The 17,851-nt window shown below is 38.3% G+C and overlaps 1 protein-coding gene across 4 annotated transcripts in view; it reads left to right on the top strand.

Moving 5' to 3' along the window:
• The window catches only part of LOC149119304 (uncharacterized), a 38,337-nt gene extending 36,325 nt beyond the window's left edge, over nucleotides 1-2,012 (top strand). For all 4 annotated transcript variants that reach the window (XR_016228594.1, XM_089325050.1, XM_089325051.1 and 1 more), the window contains one exon: nucleotides 166-2,012. Coding sequence is in view for 3 of the 4 variants with exons in the window: in XM_089325050.1 (XP_089181176.1) it covers nucleotides 166-1,228 (1,063 nt within the window). In the remaining variant the exon portion in view is untranslated. The remainder of the gene's footprint in view (nucleotides 1-165) is intronic.
• The last annotated feature ends 15,839 nt before the right edge of the window (nucleotides 2,013-17,851 follow it).

Below are 17,851 nucleotides of genomic sequence, written 5' to 3'. Positions count from 1 at the left end.
TGTAATTACAAAAGTATCTCAACTCCCAACAGAGTTGAATTCAGAAAAAAAAAAGAAAAGATTTAATTTAACCTCAGGACATATTTGTAACCTGATTATATAAAAGGAAAATAGTTTAGGAAAGAAACCTGAAGTATATGACTTATTGAATGTTCTACTCTCTAGGGGACCTGATGAAATACCAGCTGGAGAGAAACCTCATGGACCTAATGTCACTGGGAACTCACTCCAATACTTGGAACATCTTAGTCAACATCACCAGATTCAGAATATACAGCAGGCTTTTGAACACAGTGGCCAAGGGAAATGCTATAACAGGAAGAGACTATCCTTTGAATGTGAGAGGATTTGTGTGGAACACACCTCTAATAAATCAACTGTCATTTCAGGAAACAAAACTCTAGTTGAAAGTAAAAATTTCCATAAAAATGTCTATCTCAGTAAATATCAAAAAGCAGGAGAGAATCTCCATGGATCTTTTGAGTATGATGAATCTCTGAATTACAAATCAGATCTTACAATGTATCAGAGAACACATATGGGGAAAACTGTCCATATATGTAAGCACTGTGGGAAGTCTTTCAGCTGTAAATCCTGCCTTACTATCCACCACAGAACTCACATAGGGGAAAATCTCATTGAGTGCATTGAATGTGGGAAAAGCATCTACCAGAAGTCAGACATCACTGAAGACCAGAGCATTGCCACAATGGAAAATCTTCATGAATGTAGTGAGTGTGGAAAAGCCTTTTATCAGAAGTCATATCTCGTTAAACACCAGAGAATCCACACAGGAGAGAAACCTTATGAATGTAAGATATGTGGGAGAGCATTTTGCCAGAATTCACAACTTAGTACACATCAGAAAATTCACACAGGGGAGAAACCTTATGAGTGCAATGAATGTGGAAAAGCCTTTTGTCGGAAGTCACATCTCATTATGCATCAGAGAACTCACACAGGGGAGAAACCTTACAAATGTAATGAGTGTGGAAAAGCCTTTTCCCAGAGTTCAGTCCTCAATAAACATCAGATAATTCACACAGCAGAGAAACTTTATAAGTGCAATATATGTGGAAAAGCCTTTCGTTGGAAGTCAAGTATCATTATACATCAGAAAATTCACACAAGGGAGAAATCTCATGAATGCAATAATTGTGGAAAACCCTTTTGCCCCAGGACTGCCCTCATTAGCTGTAAGATAAATCATACAAAGGAGAAACCATGATTGTAACATGTTGAAAATCATTTTGCCACAGGTCTGCCCTCATTAACTATCAGAATTCACAGAAGAGAGAAACCTTGTGAATGTAATATGTGTGGAAAAGCATTTTGCCAGAAGTCCCAACTAATTTTTCATTAGAGCATGCTCACAGGGAAAAAAAAATCTTATAAATGCAAAGAATGTGTAGAAACATTTTTCCAGAATTCAAGGCTCAGTAGTCATAAAATTCACACAGAAGGAAACATTTTAAATTGACTAAATATAAAAAGGACATATTTTCCAGGAATACATGTCAGCATACATGACAGAATTCACACAAAGAAGAAAACCATGATAATGGAATCTTTGTGAACAATTACTTTGACAGAAGTCTTCAGCACACATGAGAGAAATCACAGGAGAAAAGATACATGGATATAGATGAAAATTTTCTACCATAGGCCAGCTGTTATTATCAGAGAACTTACAGAGGAAAATCTCTACACATGCAATGGAAGTGGAAAATCCATTTACTCAACGGCAATCTTCAGCAAAAATTACTGAATTTTGCAAAGAATGCACTGTATACATGTATTGGATGTGAAAAAAAATGTTTTTGCAAATCAAACTTCAACAGATTTTAGGGTTTTCACAGGAGGAAGTAACAAGGTATGAAGACCTGCTATATGTTCTTCAAAATCATCTTCCTTTGTGTCATACAACCTGCATTTTAAGCTTCCCTACTGTGAGTAGGACAGTGGAAATGAGCTCTGCTTTCACATGTGAGTGTTAATAAATATTGCCTATAATATTTACTTAAGGTGCCATTCTCATTTACAAAGTTACTTGATGCAGATGTTGTGTTGTCTGCCTATGATTTTTCCCCTACATTATTCTGGTACAGAACAGTGTTATGATCACAGTCACATCACCTCACTCATTTACGAGCCATAATGCTCTATTCTTAGCTTTGGATAATGAGTATTTTGCCTAGGGTAGGGAGTGAGTCTCCTGTAGTCATGAGTCTCTGAAGCCAGCAGAATCCCAAACTTTACTTTGTGTATGTCTTCTAGACTGCTGCTTTTTCCAGCTTCTGTGCTTTTCCTATTTCTACTTTTTTATTTATGTTTAATTTTATTTGTTAAACAAGTTTCATGTATTTCATATTGTACATATTGAGAACTATAGTAGGATTCCCTGCATTCTCCCTCCTCCCACAGTACAATCCTTCCTGCCCCTGCATCTGAGATACCCAGTCTTAATTTTACCATAATCTATTTCCAGTATACTTAATGATCATATAGTTAACCCTGCTCTAGGTAAAGGCATTCAACATGTAGTATGGAGAGAGAGAAACAATACAGAACAGAAGTAAAGAAATACTGTTACTCAATGGAAGAGGCAGGGCTATAAATAGTCCTCAGACCTCAAAATGTCTGTTTCACTCCAATACATTATATTTCAGCTATTCTTTTAGTTACATTGGATCAGAAGAAACATATGGTATCTGTCTTTTTGAGGTTGGTTTATTTCACTAATTATAATAGGTTCTAATTGCAACCATCTTGTTGTAAAAGACAGGATTTCACATTTTTTACAGTTAAGTAGTACTCCATAGTGTATATACACCATAATTTCTTTATATGCTCCACAGCTGATAAATATTTGGGTTGACTCTGTATCTCTGCTATTGTGAGTTGTGTTGCAGTGAATGTGGGGTTACCGATAACTATTTCAGATGCTGATTTCTTTGGTTTGAGTAAATTCCCAGAGAGGGATGTCTGGATCATATGGTATGTCTATATTCAGCTTTCTGATGTTTCTACATACTGTTTTCCACAGTGGTTACACCAGTTTACATTCCCACCAAGCATCAATCAGGGTACCTTTTCCCCACATCCTCTGCAGCATTTGTCATTTGTTTATTTCAGTACTCAAACCATTCTAACTGGAGTGAGGTGAGACTTTGTGGTTTTGATTTGTATTTTCCTGTTGCTAGTGATCCTGAGCATTTTTCAAAAATGTGTTGGCCATTGGAATTTTCTCTCTTGAGAAACTCATTTTTAAGTCTTTTGCCCATTTATTCATGGGATTGTTTGTTTTGTTGAATTTTTTTAGCTGTTCATAGATTCTGGATGTGAACCTTTTCTCAGTTGCATAATTTGCAAATATTTTCTCCCATTCTATGGGTTGTCTCTTCTGTTTGCTGAGTATTTCTTTTTTATTGCAGGAGCATCTCAGCTTGATGTAATCCCAGTTGTCAATTGTGGCTTTGATTGCATATGTTTTGGGTGCCTTTTCCAAGCAGTCTTTGCCTAAGTCAATGTCTGTAGAGTTTTTCCCATGCTTTCTAAAGATGTGGTGGTTTCCAGTCATAGATTTAGGTCTTTGATCCATTTTGAGTGGATTTTTGTTTAAGGTGTAAGATTGCATCTTTTTTAGATTTAGATATTAAGGTGATGCAGGTTTCATAAAAGGAGATTGCGAGGGTTCCTTTCAATTGTTTTGAATAGCTTGAGAAGAATTGAGATTAGTTCTGCTTTAATGTCTGGTAGAATTCAGTGGTGAAACCATCTGGTTCTGGGCTTTTCTTTATTGGGAGAGTCTTTATTATTGATTCAGTTTCCATCTTGGTTATTGGTCTGTTTAGGTTTTCTATATCATCATGACTCAATTTTCATAGGTTGTATGTTTCTTGAGATCTATCAATTTCTTCTAGGTTTCCTAGTTTATTGGCATGCATAATAATTTCTGATGACACTTTTTGTTTCTGTGGTATCTGTTATATTTATTTTTTGTCTGATTTTGTTGATTTGGGTCTTTTCCTTTTGTTTATGGTTAGTTGTGCCAATGGTGTGCCAATTTTTGTTTATTTTTTCAAAAAACAGCTCTTCATTTCACTGTATTTTTTTTTGTATTTTTTGTTTCAATTTATTGTTTTTCTAGTTTCTTGGGATGCATAGATAGCTCCTTTATATGGTACTTTTCCAGTTTCTCTATGTAGGCACCAACTGTTACACCAGTTATTACAAACTTTTCCTGTACCCCATATGTTTTGATATGTGTTGTCACCTTCATTTATGTCTAGAAATTTTATTTATTTTTTATTCTGTTACCCACTGTTCTTTCAGCAGCATGTTGTTCAGTCTCCATGTGTTCTATAGGAACACATCAACTAAATACCTTTGCAGTCCTGAGATTTTCCCAAAAAGAACATAAATGTGAGCAGCATTCAAATACCACCCAAAACTCCAACTCATTTGAATATCTGATTAGGAATTGCCTCAGAACCATCCCAACTCTAGAAAGGGAAAACGCCCAATCTTGTATTGCAACAATCATTTTCTTCTTAGGTTGCTCACCCTCTTATCTGGGAGTGTTCTGTTCCTTTTATCATTAATTTACTTCTGTTACTGGAATTTCCTCACATTTGGCAATAGGAAATTGGAGTACAATCTAGTTTTGGAATTCCTTCTTTAATGTAGACACTAGTACAGAGCTTCAGGGTTGTCTGATATGGTAGCTTCAGATTCTGTTTCTCTTTTTCATTACTTTTTCATTATCCTCTCCCTTCCAGGTGACCCTCAGTCTTTTTTTTTTTTTTTTTAATCTCTGTGAATTTCCCAACTCACAAAGTTTTTTCTGGCTGGACTCTAACTGGATTTACATTCAATTCCTATCTCATCTTGTGCCCATTCAAAGTGGACACTTCAACCATATGGAAAGGCCATTTCTATTTCTAGGTGACTGGAGTACAAATGTGATAACAGATGCTCTGTTGGCAGGTCCACCTTTTAAAATTTTTTTAAAGATTTATTTTATCTATTTGAAAGGTGGAGTTACAGAGAGGCAGAGGCAGAGAGAGAGAGAGAGAGTTCTTCCATCTGATGGTTCACTCCCCAGATTGCAGCAACAGCTGCAACTGTGCCAATCTGAAGCCAGGAGCCAGGAGCTTCTTCCATGTCTCCCACATGGGTGCAGGGGCTCAAGCACTTGGGCCATCTTCTATTGCTTTCCCAGGCCATAGCAGAGAGCTGAATTGGAAGTGGGACATCTGGGACTTGAACCAGTCCCCATATGGGATTCTGGCACTATAGGTGCCAACTTTATGCATTACACCACAATACCAGCCCCATCTCTACCTTTTTTATTTAGTATCCTGAGGACAGTCTTACAAGTGATTCTCTCCACTTAAAATGCAACAAGTTGAGACACTGCATTGGCCCTGGGCATAGCCCATGGGGATATTCTAGTGCTATTCATGAACTGCAAACCTCAAATCCAAAAATAAACATTTTAAGGGAAACCTATGCTTGCATTGAAAATATAATCCAAATAATGGCAAAATTGTAATATTATTCCAGAAAGTGTTGACTTTAAGATCAAAGCATTTTTAGAAACAGAACCTTCAGTATTGATAAAGGATTCAAACTATTGGGATGATTTAAGTATTATAAACAGTGTTTGCTGACCCAACTGAATCCTACCGTAAATAAAATGATTTTGGGTAGTGTAATGAGGTAGACAAATCATAGTGGGAGACACAGTCACCTCTCACTGTGGGATTTAGACAGATATCTAATATGTGGACATGCAACTATGTCAATTATTATCATTCAAAGTACAAGCTCCAAATATTTGCTTTCGTTGATTTTTTTTTCCCACCAAGCCAGCAAAGTATAATCCATAAACACAGGAACTATCCCACATTAAAGGAGAAGTTAAATTCTAAGTACATGAGAGTTTGCCAGAGTCCATGCTCTGTACAACCCTGGGAATTATGTGTTGGGTCTATTACTGGTCCCATCCTGGAGCCTCTTTCCAGAAGAGTAGGCTTTTACTGGCTGCAGTAACCGCACTTTTCTACATAGAGTCATCTTTGGGTAGTCAGGGGACTTCCAAATTCCAATGAGAATTAGCTCACAAAGGGATGGAAGTGTGTATTTGAGTGAACTTGGGAACATTCTAATAGAGTAAGAGTATAGTCTCAATTCTGGGTCTCAGTTCTTGAGTCTGCAAACTTCAGGAATGAGATGAGGAAGATGGAAGAGTGAATGGAGATGCTATGATGTATTGTGCAAATTAAAGATTATTTTGATGCAAAGAAACATGAAACTACATGTAGTATTTCATAATATATTTTCACATATACTTATTAACTAGCCCCATATTTTTTTTTTATTTGACAGAGTTACAGACAGTGAGAGAGACAGATAAAAAAGTCTTCCCTCTACTGGTTCACTCCCGAAATGGTCGCTACGGCCGGCGCTGCACTGATCCGAAGTCAGAAACCAGGTGCCTCTTCCTGGTCTCCCATGTGGGTACAGGGCCCAAACACTTGGGCCATCCTCCACTGCCCTCCTGGGCCACAGCAGAGAGCTGGACTGGAAGAGGAGCAACTGGGACTAAAACCGGTTCCCATATTGGATGCTGACACCACAGGCGGAGGATTAACCAAGTGAGCCATGGCACCGGCCCCTAACCCCATATATTTTTAACATTTTTGCATAGTAAACCTATATTTTTGTTCCATTTTCCACAAATGTATTTAACTATGGGAGATATAAACATTCTGTCCATAACCTTACAGGAAGATGCATTTGTTGTGATAATAGTTTGAGCCGTGGTGGGTGGATGTTCATGATGAAAAGCTACAATAGGACAGCAAGAGAAAAACAGGAAACATAAATTCCCAGGGAATGGAGTCACTCACAGACAAGAGGGAGTTGACTCCTGGTGAAAAAAATCTTCACTGGTCATTAGAAGGGCACAGATGGTAGCAACCTCTGCAAGGTTTATCTTTTAGGCATAGAAGGATTCCCATTTTGGGGGGAGTTCAAGAACTATCCCAAGACCTTAAACAATTTTGTAAAACTTAAGCAATATTGAATCTGGAAGACTGTTTTCCAACTTACTCTGAAATCCAGTGGCTTTAAGTGTACATAGCTAGTAAAGCCGATATTGATGTCTATGTTACTGTTATAGCTCAGGACTCGAGAAGCCATAATGTGGAATTTTGGTCCAAAGATGTGATGAGAGGAATTCTGTTGCAAATAGGTTTTAAAACACTTTTCCAGCCGGTGCCAGGGCTCAGTAGGCTAATCCTCCGCCTTGTGGCACCGGCACACCAGGTTCTAGTCCCGGTCGGGGCACCAGATTCTGTCCCGGTTGCCCCTCTTCCAGGCCAGCTCTCCGCTATGGCCTGGGAGTGCAGTGGAGGACAGCCCAAGTCCTTGGGCCCTGCACCCACATGGGAGACCAGGAGAAGCACCTGGCTCCTGGCTTAAGATCAACGCGATGTGCCGGCCATAGCACACCAGCTATGGCGGCCATTGAAGGGTGAACCAACAGCAAAAGGAAGACCTCTCTGTCTCACTCTCTCTCACTGTCCACTCTGCCTGTCAAAAAAAAAAAACTTTGCCAAGGGGCCGGTGCTGTGGCACAGTGGGTTAGAGCCTTGTCCTGAAGCGCTGGCATCCCATATGGGTACCTGTTCTAGTCCCAGCTGCTCCTCTTCTGATCCATCTCTCTGCCGTGGCCTGGGATAGCAGTAGAAGATAGCCCAAGTCCTTGGGCCCTTACACCCACATGAGACCTGGAGGAATCTCCTGGTTTTGGATTGGCCCAGCTCCAGCCATTGCAGCCATCTTGGGAGTGAACCAGAAGATGGAAGACCTCTCTCTCTCTTTGTCTCTAACTCTCTGTAACTCTGTCTTTCAAATAAATAAATCTTAAAAAAAACACACTTTGCCAGGACTGACATTGATGCATAGCAGGTAAAGCCACTGTCTGTGACACCTGCAACCTATATGGGCACCAAGTTGTGTCCCAGCTGTTCTACTTCCAATATAGCTGCTTTCTGATGGTTTGGGAAATGCAGAAGTGCTAGGGCTCCTGCCACTCACGTGGGAGACCTGTCTGAAGTTCCTGGCTCCCAGATTGAGACTGAGCTAACATGCATTGTCACAGCTATCACAGGAGTGAACAGCAGATATAGGATTCCATCTCTCCCTCTAACTCTTCCAAGCAAATAAATCTTTGAAAAACAAAAACTAAATCTTTGACATTCTGATAGACAACATTAGGCTAGTTGTTCTGGCTTTTGAAGTTATTAGTCTAGTCACAAAATCTTTGAATGATGAGGTTTGTATTTGCCAAAATTAATTGATTTTGGTTGTGATCTTTGGTTCACTTCATGGCTTTCCTTTAATGCTTGGGTCATTTTATTGCAAGTCAATGCATATTTTCAGACCAGAACATGGTGTGCAGCTGCATTTGAAGGATGTTTGCTTTTGGGTGTTGCGTGATGAAGCAGAGACATCAGACATTGGAGGTCATCATATCTGGCAGGTAGAATATTCTAGAGTTCCCAGATTTGGCTCCATCATATATTAAGGAAACCTCAGTAACCATGTTAAGGTTTCTGTTTCCTGTCTCAGTCGCCAAAGTCATAGTTGGCAACTGTGCATGGAAAGATAGGCTTGAGACATGTAGGAGACTATTCCTAAAACCAATTTTACTTTAGTTGTGTGCATCATTGTTCCAAGGAAGCAGTTTCTTGCATCACATACCTTGAGAACTGATGGCCATCATAGGTATTTCAGGGAATACAAAAATTATGAGAGGAAGTTGTTGAAATCTACAGAGAACAAGTAATTGACACCAGTAATGACAGTACCTCTTGATTTTCATTTTAACTGATTTGGGGCATTAATTTTAAGGGGGCTTAAGTATGTGCTGAGTTTTAAAGTAGCATCATCAAGATTAATCTTCATTTGCAAACATGAGCACATTTCCATCAAAACTCAAGACAAAAAGGTATTAGACATGTCTGTTCTTTTTGACTGTGCCAAATGAATACTTTGAGGAAGTATGACAATAATTTGATGCCATATCTATACTCCTGATGAAATTTAAGTTTAGTTAATGTCTTTGCAAAGATTATAAATAATGGTAAAGCTGTTGAGGTATCAAAGTATAAAATTGTAGAGGTGTAACTGTGTCCTTTCAAGAGGAAGGCAACCTGATTGAGGCCTCTACAAAATCACTGAAAAAAAAGAAAAAAACAAAGTGTTTTGCCCTGATTTGACATAGCAAGACATTTACTCATTTTTTATTGGATGGTTAAAAATTATTAGTGTTTGGTAGAAGGTGTGTGGGGACATAATTATGGCATAGTATTAGCATTAGTATTATGAACTATAAGGTTAAAATCTATATCTAGGCTGAGAACATATGTGCTTGGGAAAACAGGGGCAATAATCTTCCCTTTGTTAATTAGATTGTGCATGGTAAGTTTAAATCCTTGAAGGATTTGAATTAATTCTCCCTGGGCCATCTTAATTATTTTCACTTGGAGTCAGTGGAGTCTCATTTTATTGAACAAATATATGACTCCTAACACTTGGTTTCACAAAAAATAATGTTTTTTTTTTCTCTTCACCCTGACATAACTCATTGAATTTAATCAACAGTATTCTCCATTCTACTGGGACTTCAATATTCAGAATCACCTTAAAAAAAACAATCTAACCACAAGGAGTTTATTCAAGACAAAATCTATAAAGAATTCAAGAGCACTAGCTAGAGAAGAGCTTAGAGAAATGAGTATTATTGGAATAAATACGTGGCACCTATAGTGAACACATAGGGAGAACTATCACTCATTAAACACAATCCAATATGTTTGAGAAATCATTCCACTGGAGAGACATGTTTTCTCTTTTTGCCCTTCACAAATCTAAGCAATGTTTTGTGAAGAGTGGCCTTTCAATTAATACTTCCTGAAACAAGTAACCACTCAAAAAAAGCGTATGCATACGCTTATGTTTATTTATCAAATACACATATGCCACCCCCTTGTATATTTAGTAATGTTTTTCCTTAAATATCCTCATTTTGGCTCTACAAGACCTTATATCCCTAACCTGGTAATCTTTCATCCCTAACTGATAATCTATCAGCCAACACAAATTTGTTACATAACTAGATTTCACTCTTCACTAATAAATTCCAAAACTATTTAGCTCTATCCAAGGCATGAATCCCAACCACACAATGATGAAGGTGCCCCAGGCCCAGCAGCTATGTGTGCTTAGATATTTTCAAGCCACTTGCATCTCAGTCCCCATTTGTAGTTTAAGATTCTGAAAAAACTTTTTTTACTTGTTTTATACCTTTTATTGATAATTGAGTTTTTTCTCTTTTAAAAAATTTTGCTTAAGTTACGCGAGTTTTATGATTTTATATAACAGATTTAGGAACATATTGGTACTTCCCACCCTATCCTCCTTCCCACCCACACTCCAACTCTTCTTCCTCTCCCCTACCTTGTTCCTATTATTAATTTTTACAAAGATCTATTTTCAGTTCACACAATACCAGTAAGATTAAAGCTATACTAAGTAAAAAAGTTCAACAAATGGTGTGAAGGAAAAAACACAGTCCCTCAACAGAAGAGACAAGATCTGTAATCAATCTTCAAATTTCAAAGCATCAATTTCACTCCAATAAATTACATTTTACATACTCTATCAGTTACCCCACATTAAGGAAACTGTATAATATCTGTGTTTTGGGGACTGGATTGTTTCCAGTTACATCCTTTTTATTTTATTTTTTTTTTGAAAAAACAGAATGTCATTTTTTCTACAACTAAGCAATACTATATTGTGTGTGTTTGTATGTGTGTGTGTATCATAATTTACTTATTCTATCTTCAGTTATTGGATATCTAGTTTGATTACATTTCTTAGCTATTGTGAATTCAGCTACAATGAACTGGTTAATATGCTGATTTCTTTTGGTTTGGGAAAATTCCCAGGTGTGGGAAGGCTGGATCTATATTCAGATTTATGAGATATCACCGTAATGTCTTCCACAGTGGCTACACCAGTTTACATTTCCACCAACAGTGGATTAGGGTACCTTACCCCCACATCATCTGCAGAATTTATTGTTTATTGATTTCAGTATGAGAGCTATTCTAACTGGAGTGAGATGAAACCTCATGGTGGTTTTGATTTTCATTTCCCTGATGGCTAGTGATACTGAGAATTTTTAATGGTTCTATGGCACATATAAATTTTCTCTTTTTTTAAAAAAGATTTATTTTACTTGAAACTCACAGTTACACACAGAGGAGAGACACAGAGAGAGAGAGAGAGAGAGAGAGAGGTCTTTCATCTGCTGGTTCACTCCCCAGATGGCCACAATGGCTGGAGCTTTGCTGATCCAAAGACAGGAACCAGGAGCTTCTTTCTATATGGGTGCAGGGGCCCAAGGCCTTGGGCCATCTTCTACTGCTTTCACAGGCTATAGCAGAGAGCTGAGTGGGAAGTGGAGCAGCCAGGTCTCAAACTGGTGCCTATATAGGATGCAGGCACTTTACCCATTATACCACAGTGCTGGCCCCTAAATTTCCTCTCTTAAAAAATGCCTATTCAATTCCTTTATCCTTTTCTTAACTGATTTATTTGTTTGTTGTTGAGTTTCTTCAGCTCTTCATAGATTCTGGATATTAACTCTTTAACAGTTGAAAATTCACAGATATTTTCTCCTGTTCTGTCAGCTGCCTCTTGATTTTGCTGAGCCTTTCTTTTGTAGTACAGAAGCTTTCAATTTGTTGTAATCCCACTTTTCAGTTTGGACTTGGATTGCCCATGCTACTGGGGTCTTTTCCAAGAAGGCTTTGCCTATGCAGGGTTTCCTCAATGTTCTTTAATAATTTATGATATTGAGTTGTAGACTAAGGTCTTTGATTCATTTTGAGTTGATTGTTGTGTAAAATGTAATGTAGAGGTCTTGTTTCACACTTCTGCATGTGGAGATCCAATTTTCCCAGCACTGTTTGTTGAAGAGACTGTACTGGCTCCAGAAATATTTGATTTTAGCTCTTTTGTCAAAGATAGGATGATTGTAAGTGCATGGACTGATTTCTGGAGTTTCTGTTCTGTTCCATTGGTCTCTATCTTTTTTTTTTTTTTTTTTGCCAATACCAGGCTGTTTTCATTATTATTGTTCTGCAGTATGTATTTTTTCAAATGTTCATTTATTTATATGGGATGTATGGGATATAGAGTTATAGACAGAAAGGAGGAGAGTCAGAGAAAGGTCTTCTCTCTGCTAGTTCACTCTCTAAATGGGTGCCATGGGTAGAACTGGGCCAATTTGAAGATAGGAGACAGGAGCTTCCTCCCGGTCTCCCACGTGGGTCCAGGGCCCAAGAAGTTTTTCCATCGTCTACTGCTTTTCCAGAGCATAGCAGAGAGCTGGATGGGAAGAGGAGTATTTGGGTAATAAAACAGCACCTAGGGATATTGTTGCCATAGTAGGAGGTTTAGTCTACTATACCACAGTGCCAGCACCCTGTAATGTCTTGGTAATTGATATTGTGATGCCTCCAGCCTTACTTTTTGTTGTATAAGATGTCTTTAAAAAGATGTTGGCTGTGAGTTTATATAAATGTGTTGATTGTGTTCAGGAATGTTCCTTCTACATTCAATTTGCTTAAGATTTTCATCATGAAAGGCTGTTGTAGTTTATCAAATGATTTTTCTGCATCTATTGAGATAATCGTATATTTTGTTCTTCAGTTTAATGTAATGTGTCACATTTATTTATTTGCAGATATTGAACCATCCTTGTATACCAGGAATAAATCCCACTTGATCTTGGTGAATGATCATTCTGATGTGTTGTTGGATTAAATTAGTTACTATTTTGTTGAGGGTTTTTGTATCTATGTCCATCAGAGAAATTGGTCTATAGTTATTTCTCTGTGGTATCTTTTTCTTGTTTAGTAATTAAGCTGATTAAGGAAGTAATTAAGGAAGTGGAGCAGCCGAGACATGAACTGGCACCTTTATGGGATGCTGGTACTGCAGGCAGAGGATGTACCTACTATGCCACAGTGCTGGCCCCTCCTTAGGTTTTCTATGTCATTGTGACTCAATCTTGGTATGTTTTATAACTTCAGGAACCTGCCCATTTCTTCTAAATTTTCCAATTTGTTGACATACAGTTCTTTGTATTAATTGCTGATAATTGTTTTCCCCCCTGCAGTATCCACTTTTACATTTCTTTTTTTTTAATCTATGATTTTATTAAGTTAGCTCTTCTCTTTTTCTGGTTAGTTGTTCTAATGGTATATCAACTTTATTTTTTCAAAAACTTTGCTATCCATTTCATTAGTTGTTTTGTATTTTTGGTTTCAAGTTTGTTTATTTCTTCTCTAATTTTAATTATTTATTTTCTCCTACTAATTTGGGGTTTGGTTTGTTGTTTTTCTGGGTCCTTGAGAGGCATCAATAGCTCATGTAGTGGATACATTTCCAATGTCTTCATGTAGGCACCAGTTGCTATAGCAACTTTTCTCTGAACACTGCTTTTGCTGTATCTTATAAGTTTTGATATGATGTAGTGTCATCTTCATTCATTTCAGTTTTTTATGATTTTTTCTATGACCCTCTTTTCATTAAGGAGCATGTTTTTCAATCACAATAAGTTTTCATTTCTATAGACACATGAGTTGTTGATTTCCAGTTTCACTGCATTGAGGTCAACAACATTGCATGGTATGGTTTTGAAGGTTTTTGTTTTGTTTTAAATATTTATGTATTTATTTTAAAGATCAAGTTACTGTGAGTCAGAGGTGGAGAGACAGAGAGAGAGAGAGAGAGAGGGCTTCCTTCTGCTGGGTCACTCCCCAGATGCCCACAACAGCTGGAGCTACACCAATTTGAAGCCAGGAGCCAGGAGCCAGGAGCTTTCTCCAGGTGTCCCATGTGGGTGCAGGGGCCCAAGGACTGGGGCCATCTTCTTCTGCTTTTCCAGGCCATAGCCAAGGGCTGGATTAAGTGGAGCAGCCAGGACCTGAAACAGCACTCATATGGGATGCCAGCACTGCAAGTGGCAGCTTTACCCACTGCGCCACAGTACCAGTCACTGATTTTGATGTTTTTGAATTTGCTGAGACTTGATTTATGGCCTAGAATATGGTCCATCCTAGAGAAAGTTTCATGCACTGTGGTGTGAAAAGTTCTATAGGTATCAGGTCCATTTGGTTCACTGGTCAATTAGTTCTGTTGTTTCTTTGTTAATTTTATATCTAGTTATCTGTTCTTTGATAAATGTGGGAAATTGAACTCCCCCAGTTATTATATTGGAATCTATGTCCCTCTTTTCTGTCCATTGATGAAAGTGGGAAAATAAATTCCCTCAGTTATTATTGTATTGGAATCTATGTCTCTCTTTAGATCAATTAACATTTCTTTTAAATACCCAAACACCCAATTACTAGTTACATGTACATTTATTATACTCACATATTCCTGTTGAGTTGATCCCTTCATCATTACATAGCGTCCTCCTTTTTCACTTTTAGTAGTTTTCATGTTAAAGTGTATTTGGCTGATATTATGATGGCTTTACCTGCTATATTTTTATTTCCATTAGTATATAATATGTTTTCCATTCTTTCACTTTCAAAAGGTCTGTGTGTATTGTTGTTGGTGAAGTATGTTCCTGTAGGCAGCAAATAGATGGGTATTGTTTTTTAATCCATTCAGCCAGTCTAAACTTTCTAACTGAAGAGTTAGGGCATTTACATTAGATGTTGCTATTGATAAGTAATGACTTGGCTCTGAATTTTTCATAAATATTCCTATTGTTTACTTTGAATTTCCTTTCTGCACTTACTGAGATATTTTCAGCCTTCACATTCTTTCCTACTGTTGAATATATTTCTGTTTCTGCATGTAGCACACACATTAGCATATTTTTAAGGCTGGCCAAGTGGTGCCAAATTCTCTGCACTTATGTTTGTAATGGGAGGTCTTTATTTCACTTTCATTCAAAAGTAAGAACTTCACAAGGTACAGTATTCTAGGTTGAGATTTTTTTTTTTAGTCACTTAAGACTTAGACTGTGTTTCTCCATTCTCTCCTAACCTATGGAATTTCTGATGAGTAGTCAGCTATGAGTCTAATTGGAATTCCTTTGAAAGCAATCTGGCATTTCTCTCATGCACATTTTAGAATCTTTTCTTTAGGATTTATTGTGGAAATTTTGACTACAATGTGTCTTGGTGAAGGTCTTTTCTAGTCATGTCTACTAGGAATTCTTTTTGCTTCCTGTATTTGGATGCCCCATTCTTTCTTCAAATTGAGGATGTTTTCTGGAATTATTTCACTTAATAGCCCTTCTAATCCTACCTGGGATATTATTTCTTCTGTTCATCAAGTCTGTTCTTAAAGCTTTCCAAATCATTTTTATTTCATGTATTGAATTCTTAATTTCTAATATTATTTCAAAATTTCAATTTCATGGGAATTATTTTCATTCATGTCATGTATAGATTTAACTCCTGGATTTGCTTCTGATTGCTTTTGAGTAGTCCTATTATTAATCATTTGAATTCCATTTCAGGTATTTCATCATTCTCTTCATTTTCAAATTCTAATACTGAAATATTGTGTTCATTAGGGGCATCATGTTGTCTTCCTTATTTTTATTTATTGAGTTTGCATGTATTTTTTGACATTTGTAGAGGTACCTGGTTTTTTCTTCTGTTGGTCTTTATATTTAAAATGTGCCTCTGTGGCTTACTGAGATATGTGTACTTTAGTGAGTAAACAGTTATGTGCTGGATGTGGCAAGGGCACTCACTCTGTTCAGTACTGCCAGGTGGGGTGAATATCTCTGGTTGACTCACTTTTGGGTATAGTAGACATCCATGAGATGAGGGTGGAGCATGCCTGGCAGTAGACATTCATAAGATGAGAATGGAGCATGCCTAGGCAAAAATGGGGAAATTCTAGGCCCAGGGAAGAGGGAGCTCATTAGGCTCTCTACCTCTTTCCCCTTTCCTTTAGGGGCCAGTGCTGTGACGTAGTGGGTAAAGCTGCTGCCTGCAGTGCCAGCATCCCATATGGGTGGTTCAAGTTCTGGCTGCTCTACTTCCAATCCAGCTCTCTCCTATGGCCTGGGAAAGTAGTAGAAGATGGCCCATGTCCTTGGACCCCTGCACCCACAAGTGGGACCAGAGGAAGCTCCTGTCTCCTGACTTTGGCTGGGCCCAGCTCCAGCCATTGTGGCCATCTAGAGAGTGAGCCAGCAGATGGAAGACCACTCTCTCTGTCTTTGCCTCTTCACCACTACATGAACCTGGATACTCTGTGAATCCATAGTCTAATACACATACAATTGATATATGAATTTCAACATATAAAATAAACTGCAAATAGAAAATAATATTAAAAGACAATAAGCAGACAAGGAAACACATATGTACAAGAGGAATGGTCCAAAGTATTGATTTTTGTCAATATTTAAAAAAAAAAAAAACAATGACCCAACAGAAAAAGTCAAAAATATGATAAAAAAGAAAAGCCCAAAAGCCAATAAATCTCTGTTAAATTGTAAATCACATACAGCAGGTTATGGCCAGCTCCAGATAGTATTCCTGCAGGAACCCAGGTAATGAAGTCCTGGAGTGATCCCAGCAGGTAGCATGATCAGGGACCTGACAAAGCCTCCAGCTCCATGAAGGAAAGCACCCTGGAGGTCTGTACTCAGACCTTGCCCTCCCTCTTCCCACTTGGTGTGAACTCAAGTGAGGGCTCCATGCTAGGCTGGATATGATTGGCTGTGCCTTTGTGATGTTGCACAAGCTCACTTCTGGACATTCTGCCCAGTCAGGCTCCATAGCATCAATATATAATCTCATGGGATTTTAACATCATAGTCATATCTGGGCTGCTGTTAATCTTATAGAACATTAAAATTGAGATCCAGGCTTATGGCTTTGGCATGGCCTAGCCCTATTCATTCTTGGGGAATGCACCGGCAGATGGAACATCATTTGCTTTCTGCTCTATCTGTCTTTTGGTCTTCCAAATAAATAAATGTTTAATAAAAAATGTCTCTTCTGGGCCAGTGCCACAGCTCACTAGGCTAATCCTCCGCCTTGTGGCACCGGCACACCGGGTTCTAGTCCCGGTCAGGGCACCAGATTCTGTCCCAGTTGCCTGTCTTCCAGGCTAGCTCTCTGCTGTGGCCCAGGAGCGCAGTGGAGGATGGCCCAAGTGCTTGGGCTCTGCACCCCATGGGAGACCAGGAGATTCACCTGGCTCCTGGCTTTGGATCAGCGTGGTGCGCTGGCCGCTGTGGCCATTGGAGGGTTAACCAACGGTAAAAGAAGACCTTTCTCTCTGTCTCTCTCTCACTGTCCACTCTGCCTGTCAAAAAAAAGTCTCTTCTGATAATCACATAACCTTATAGCATTAGATTATAAGTATTTAACTGAGTGGTAGTCATCTCCAGGTGTTGACCCAGCCAGGTGGTTCCATGATCTTCTACCATCAGTGAAGCAGTAAAATGTTCTTACACTTGTCTTTTCCAGTTGTACTCTTCTGAATTGTTTGAGAATTCAACAGTTTGTTGAACAGCGTTGGTCAGGCAGAAATTCTGCTGTCAGGTGTAGAATGCTTCTAGCCCATCAAATGAAATCTCTGGGTCAGTTAGTAAGAGTTTTTCATTTCCTGTGTAGACAGTGACAATACCCTCCCATAGCATGAAGTTACAGCAGATTTACCTTCTTCCCTTAAACTCTTTATTTTTAGTTTTTGACAGGCAGAGTTAAACAGT

The sequence above is a fragment of the Oryctolagus cuniculus genome, chromosome Y (genome assembly GCF_051225735.1).
Source record: "Oryctolagus cuniculus isolate XC-2025 breed Fujian yellow rabbit chromosome Y, ASM5122573v1, whole genome shotgun sequence".
Classification (NCBI taxonomy): Eukaryota; Metazoa; Chordata; class Mammalia; order Lagomorpha; family Leporidae; genus Oryctolagus; species Oryctolagus cuniculus.
This window is presented reverse-complemented; position numbering and strand designations above follow the sequence as displayed.